This window comes from Dicentrarchus labrax, unplaced genomic scaffold, assembly GCF_905237075.1.
Source record: "Dicentrarchus labrax unplaced genomic scaffold, dlabrax2021, whole genome shotgun sequence".
NCBI lineage: Eukaryota > Metazoa > Chordata > Actinopteri > Moronidae > Dicentrarchus > Dicentrarchus labrax.
Genome location: NW_026136722.1, coordinates 18,773,740 through 18,780,760, shown reverse-complemented (window position 1 = coordinate 18,780,760; position 7,021 = coordinate 18,773,740). Strand labels below are relative to the sequence as shown.

At 41.9% G+C, this 7,021-nt stretch overlaps 1 protein-coding gene across 4 annotated transcripts; it reads right to left on the bottom strand.

Annotated features, from left to right (window-relative positions):
* Positions 1-1,210: 1,210 nt before the first annotated feature.
* srsf2b (serine and arginine rich splicing factor 2b) lies at positions 1,211-6,750 on the bottom strand. Of its 4 annotated transcripts, none has more exons than XR_007882033.1 (4): positions 6,096-6,749; positions 5,145-5,457; positions 3,083-3,153; positions 1,211-1,454 (listed from the first exon to the last, which is right to left on the bottom strand). XR_007882033.1 is itself a non-coding variant. In XM_051388668.1 (3 exons), the coding sequence occupies exons 1-2, from the start codon at positions 6,488-6,490 to the stop codon at positions 5,166-5,168; spliced, it is 687 nt and encodes a 228-aa protein (XP_051244628.1). In that variant the 5' UTR covers positions 6,491-6,749; the 3' UTR covers positions 1,211-3,153; positions 5,145-5,165. The 4 variants fall into 4 exon arrangements, 2 of the variants coding, with proteins under 2 accessions (XP_051244628.1, XP_051244629.1); XR_007882034.1 differs by lacking the exons at positions 1,211-1,454; positions 3,083-3,153 and adding exons at positions 3,831-4,127; positions 4,172-4,928 and having other exon boundaries at positions 6,096-6,750; XM_051388668.1 differs by having other exon boundaries at positions 1,211-3,153.
* Between the last annotated feature and the right edge of the window lie 271 nt (positions 6,751-7,021).

Below are 7,021 nucleotides of genomic sequence, written 5' to 3'. Positions count from 1 at the left end.
GTTTTTATACAATTTTATTATTATTATTATATAAATGTATCTACCTTACGCACCCTGAACCCCGAGATTCCCCAACCGGAGGTAGAACAATGTTCTTTATATTCTCCAAGGTCTCACATATATGAATGGATTGGTTTAACTGACAGATATTGTGAATAAAAAAAGTGTAAAATAAAGTTAGAATGGGAGATGATACACCCTGGACTCAATTTCATAATACAAGCTCTGATTGGTTCCAGTGTGTGTAATTTAGGATTTAGGTAACACTTGTATCATCTTACGTTATATATATATCTTATCTGTTTTTGTCTACTGTCCTATTAAATGTGCTATATAAATAAACTTGAATAGTTTTGTGTTGACTCAGACAGGAGGTGGAGTGTTTGTGATTGATTATATTATTACTTCAGAGACAGTTTGACTCCAGAGAACCAGACTGTGGGAAGTGAATTATTGTTAATTTAATGATCTCTTATGATCATATAAGTTAGTGCTTTACCAACCTTGCTCCATAAGGAATTATCATTTATCATTTATTAAACTGACTCATTTTATGGATATTTAATATTAAATTATAAAACTGTACAATGAACCCAAACAGTGAACTCAGCAACTGCAGGAAGTTTGTGTAAAACAAGAGATTTGGATTCATTTTGAGCGGATTATTTCCTGTTAAGGGAACTTTTTATACAGTTCTGTCTGTATTATGAATTTATAAAATAATTTTTAACAATCACACAGATTTAATAAGATTCTTTATGGACAAATTCAGTGTTTTCTTGTCCTTTGTTCTAATAGACAATTTACAGTTCTTCACAGAAGTGAACCGAACACTGATATAGGCCAACTGTGTCTGTGTGTGTGTCAGTTTAAAACCAAGGCCTCGTGTCCCCACATGAAGCTTTGGCGACCTCTATCGGGGGGTTGGGAACTGCTGACATAAGTGACAGACTTAAATGTCTGATAATTTGTTGACTTTTAATGCCACATTTAGACATTTATATTCAATGATTTACTCAGAAAGAATAGAATATTAAAGTAAAAATCTTAATTTGTGATTAAATAAAGCATATAAATATATATTTCTGCCTCTTGTCCCCCCCCACCAGACTCAAACAGATCACATACCCATAAGCCATCTCTGTAGTCTTATTACAGTGAATTGGAAACATGTCGTTGCTGCATGTGAATAATAAAAAAAAGAGACCAGTTGTAGACAAAACACCAAAATCTTTAATGAAAGTCACATTTGTCGTCCATGACCATGTGTAAAGGGGGGAGGGAGGTTGGGGAGGGAAAGAAAAACATTCTTACAAAAAGGGTGAGACTGTAGCAACCGCACCACCGGTAGTCACAGGAGCACTCTGGAGAATACTGGATACATCCAAGCACTCAGCAGAGCAACACGCCACCTTAACAGCTAACCAGCATAATCAACTGCTACACAACTGCGCCTAGTGCACAAAAAAAAAAAACACAAGCAGGATTAGGATCAAAAATTAAAAAAATAGGGAAAAAAAGGAGACACACTGCGTCCTGTAAAATTAAACAGTTTTAAAAGGAGGAGGAGGAGGAAGAGGAGGAGGAGTCTGTTTCACTGGACGTCTTTAAAAACGTCACCAGTCATTTCACTGTATTAGCTTTATGCTATTACACTGAACGAGCTGCCGGCCAGTCTAACAAAAGACCCCCCCCCCCGAGCTGAGGGAATTAAACATAGTAAGGAAGCAGTTTAATGTCGGATATGAACACATGAAGCAGACTTTAAAGGCCGGTGTGTCACTTTGGGTTTTCAAATTGAACTAGAAATAAAACAGCAGTAAATGGCTTCTTTAGTGGGGGGGTGGGGGGGGGGTGGCGAGCTGGTTTTAGATCAAAAGAGTCCTCAAATTATACAGATTGTGGAATTTACCGTCCTTTTACTCCTGTTATCCAACTCCACGTAACCTCATTAATTATTAGGTAATCCATCCAGGACGCTGCACAGAAACGTCAGATTTTAAACAGTTTGATGTTTTTAGGCTTTTTATTCAGTAAAGTTTCAAACTAAATCTGCAGCCAGGTTTACGTAGGCGATCTGAGCGAGGAGAGTCACACAGGACAACATTTTCAAATCAAATTCCAGGTGAATCTCTGCCTGGGAAATGTGCGGGAACCTTGTTTCTGCAAAAATAGTGGAGATTTGTTCGCACTGGAATGGTGAAACTGGTCGAATTTGTGGCGACTGACAAGGATTTGGTTGAATATGTGTTAATTATTATGATCTTAACTTCCTGGAGGGGCCGACCAGTGGATCTGCTCTCCGTGAACAAACCATCCAGATGTTTAAAAACTCAACGGCTGTGCCGATTGGACGAATTACCTGACGTGTTGTAAACAACGCGGTCGAGTTTTGAGTACGTGGAAAAGTGCTGTTTTATGAGTTTCATTAAATGAATCTACTGCAGCTTTAAAGCAATATTCTGGTCAAATGGGGCAACTGGAGGAGTTCAGGTTTATTTGAAATGTGGCTCAAAGGTGAGAACATACGGTCGTAATTTAGGTTAAACAGATCGCCCACCCCGTCCTGACTGTGACACCACGGGCCTGTATCAGAAAGAGATATTCAGCCAGCTAACGGAGAGTTCCACCAAGAAAACTCTACAATTCAACGGGTTCTCGACGGACAAAAAGTACTAAATTCATCGTGAAGCGAGAGCTAGGTGAACGACAGTAACGGACAGCTGTTCACACATTAGAATAATCTGCTTTCTGTAATAAATCCAAAAGATAAAAGATGCTTCCTGTAAAACGAACTGGAAGAGTCAAAGCCAGCTGGACTGCGCGTTCGCTTTCTGATACAGGCCGTAAAAAAAGGACAACTTAAAGAGTACAAACATATCATATCATTATCCACAACTCAGAACAGAAAATCCTCTCCACGTTGAACTGGATTATTAAAATCATAAAACATGTTATGAAGAAGAAATAAAATCACAGCACATCGATGAAATGAACCAAAAAAAAAAAAAAAAAAAAAAAAAGCCCTTTTTGTGGCTGAATGAATAAAAAGAAACCAAAGCGTGGAAGACACAATAATAACCTTTCACAGCGGGACACTGTTGCTTGCGTTGGATCCGGTCTCGGGCTCGAAGTTCTGACGTCACCTGAAATCTGTCAAAAAAAGACAGGAAGTTAGAATATTTTATTTTTGTTTGGTCAAAGAGCTTCACAAACACTTTAAATCAGACTGATATTGATCCTGTTTATAAATCTGATAGCAATCAGTTCAGAACATTTAGTGTTTAGTTTGTTTGAATATTCAAACATTGACTGCATACAGGGAGCAGTTTAATAATAATAATACATTTAGTTCTATAGAAATCATTTATCATCTGGACTTTTAATGGCCTCCGTATATCATCTATAACATCAATTTCATCCTCTGGTTGTTATACACGAACTCTTTACACAAATTCTATCAATATTTGTATTTTTTAGTTTTTTTATTTTCGAACTTGATATAATTTTACTTTATTTTACTAAAATTTGTTGTTTATTCAGTGTCTAAAATATAATTACTTCAATAAAAGTGTATAAAACATTTATTCCATCTCTTTTTACACAGTGACAAATATTCCTGTTACTTGTATTTTGTTTTACACTGTAAAATATAAATATTTTAGCCTTTGTTTATTTGTTAAATTTATTTACTTGTTTTTTATTTGTTTATTCAACTTTATTTAAAAGTGTATAAAAGATCGTTTTCTTTAACTAAGTGTTATTTTAGGTGTTTACATAACGTGTCTTTGTGGAAATGGGAACTGAAACTACTGATTGTGGATCAGCACTTTGTTATTTAATGTGAGTTTAATGTCTTCAGACAGTCAACAGGTGGAGAGATTGTAGAACGGAGGTGTGTGAGATACAGGTGAGGCCACAGTCTGCTCATTAAACCTTTCTTCCACTGGGTGGCGCTCTGCTCCTCGTGGTCACATATAACCTGCCTGTTTCAATCATTAATCAATCGATAGGGCCTGTGATGACATTTATTGCCTCAGATAGAAACTCCACCTTCCTGTTCTCTGTTGTGGAGTCTGCATTATTTCCACACATCCTGTTTAACAGTAATGGGACGTGAACTCCACCTTGTTCCAAATAAATCAGGATATACAGGACTGTGTGCTCTTACAGGTCAAACCACGTGAGAATATTTACAATTCTCATCATATTAGGAATTCATTTCTTTAATGATAATATGTCATATTGTCTCATTCTTATTGTAAACTGAATCTTTTGGATGTTTTAAAGACGTCCTGTGAGACTCTGGGAACACGTGATGGTTATTTTCAGTATTTTCTGACGTTAAAGAGACAAAAGTTTCAGGTTTAGATGAAGAAATAACTGAAGACCACAGTGAGTGCTGGTGTGTGTTTGAGGAACTCTTACTGACATGTTACACAAAGAATAACCTTTTTCACAGCAGCCATTTGACATGAAACAGTCGGGTAAACAGATTCTGTCAGAGTGCTGCTCACTGGACACATACTAAATGGAACGGGGCCTCAATTAGTACCCTACTATTTAATGTCATGTGCTGTGAAAAAGGTCTGTAAGAGCATTAAGTTTCTCTCATCCTACAGTTTACCTCAATAAATGTAAATAATAGACGTCGGCCGAACAGAGTGGGACTGACATGGGAGGAGAGTTGGACAAACCTCGGCGCCCCCTCGAGCACCGGCGCCTGGACGGCGGCGTGGGCAGTTTTATGTCCAGTGACGTACCTCAACACCAAACCCCCAGAACACTGCCTGCCTCCACCTCCACCCTGCTGCAACACCTCGCCAGCAGCAGGCGGCCTGTGGGCAGCTCACCTTCACACCCCTCCTAACTGCTCATACTGCCTCAGCTCAGCTCAAACTCCGCTTTAGCACAACGGGATGCCGCAGCTTGGGAAGGAGAGAATTCCAGAGTTTGGTTCACCGTCAGAAAACTGTCCTTAAAAACACACTTTCGCTTTAGCATTTATGTATTTTTAAAGAGCCAACTAGTCTGGATCTGAAATCAGTACCTGCTGGAGGAGGGGGGGGACCTTAGACCGCCTCCCACCCTGGAACCGACAGCTAAGACACACTGGAGGATTAAAATAAGTTTCGTCTGCTCACCTGTTGCCGACGTGCTGCGCTCTACGGGGTCTCGCCTCCGTTCTCTGCTGCAGCCTTGGGCGGGCTTTTGGATCTTGAGCGGGACCCTCTTTTGGAGGAAGGGGTGCGGCTTCTGGATCTGGACCGGGACCTGGATCGAGATCTGGAACGGGACGGGGACTTGGCCTTGGCCTTCTTCTCCCTGGGGGAGTGGGACTTGGAGCGGGAGTAGGAGCGGGACCTGGACTTGCTGTAGCGGGATCGGCTTCGGGAGCGAGAGCGGCTGCGGCTGCGGGACCGGCTGCGACGCCTGTGTCTCGGGCTAGGAGAAGAGCTGGATACATTCAGTGGGTTGAGTTATCATCTACCATGTGACAAGAACTGAGGAAAACCTGATCCGCAATGACCCCCCTGAATGGGGCCACACTGATACAGATTACACATAAAGACACAGAGCAGTGGTTCCCAACTGGGGGGGGTTGTAAGGACTTCTTGAGTTTACGGGGTGTTAGGAAACTAATATACACACAATGTAATGTGATAAGTTAGTTTAACTAGTAACAAACTACATTTTGTAAGTTAAAAGATTGATTAAAGCAGCTTTTACTAGTAATTTTAGATTAAATTAACTTGTATATGTTAAATAAGGGATATAGTCAGTTTAGTGATTTAAATGGATAGAAAGGATAAAGGTTGGGAACCAGAGCAGAAGGGGATCAGCAGGTAAAGTTTACATTCACATGAGCCAAAAAGAAAGTTTATAACTTACAGGGAGATCTCAAATGTTACAAGATTAACTATTTGGTAAAAATAAGTTTCCTGTGCCGAATTGTTAAACAGTTGGTTTGCTTAAAGAAAAACTACTTTGTTGTTTGGAGAAAGTGCGCGGATCATCGTCCACCCGGAATATGCAAATTCTCTAATGGAGTCTGGCGGCAGACTGCGTGCTCTCTAACTTCCACTCATTCTCACCTCCTGCTTCGACGCCCGTGGCCGCCGTGCCTCCTGGCCGGTCCTCCTCCTCCTCCTCGTCGGCCTCCTCCTCCTCCTCCTCCTCCACCTCCACCGTAGTGGGAATCAGGGGGTCTGCCGTACCGGGCCATCTGAACCCGCAACTCCCGTCCGTCGAGGAGCGCGCCGTCCATGGCGTCCATCGCGTCCTCCGCGTCCCGCTTATCGTGGAACCGCACGAACGCGAACCCGCGGCTCTCTTTGGTGTAGCGGTCCCGCGGGATGTAGACGTCCCCTACCCGGCCGTACTTCTCGAACACCCGTCGGAGGGTCTCCGGCGAGGTCCGGTACGTTAAGTTGTCCACTTTGAGGGAAGTCATGCCGTCGACGTCTGGCGGAGCTCTACCGTAACTCATGGCGGTGATTAGCCTGCGCGGCCTGGTAGCCTTCCGCTAAAACACGTTACAATGTGGGCCGCGGTTGAGCCTGTTCGTCGGTTCGAGTCCGCACAACGAGGCGCGAGGGTGTCAGTTAAATTAAATCGTCTCGTCTGTGGAGTAGTTTGGACCGAACAACCGCAAAGTACGCGTTTAATCCCCGCACAACTCCGTCCACGTCGTCTTCAACCGCCCCAAACCAGTGAGGCGAACTTCTTCTTCTGCTTTGGAAATTAGGCGCGCTTCCGTATTATACTCACCGCCGCAGCGCCCCCTGGTGGAATCACTCGGGTTTACACTATCGCGTTATACAAGTACGGAAGCCCGTTTCCGCCAATGTGACCGGAAAAAATGAGTCTGTACGTCATTATAATGAGAGAGTTGATCAATATTTCCACTTAATGTCTCCAAATAAGATGAGATTCACTTGTTACAGCAGCTCCAGGTGTAACACAGCAGATAATAAAAGAATAAATACACTTTAAATAACAAAATAAAATAGAATTAGGG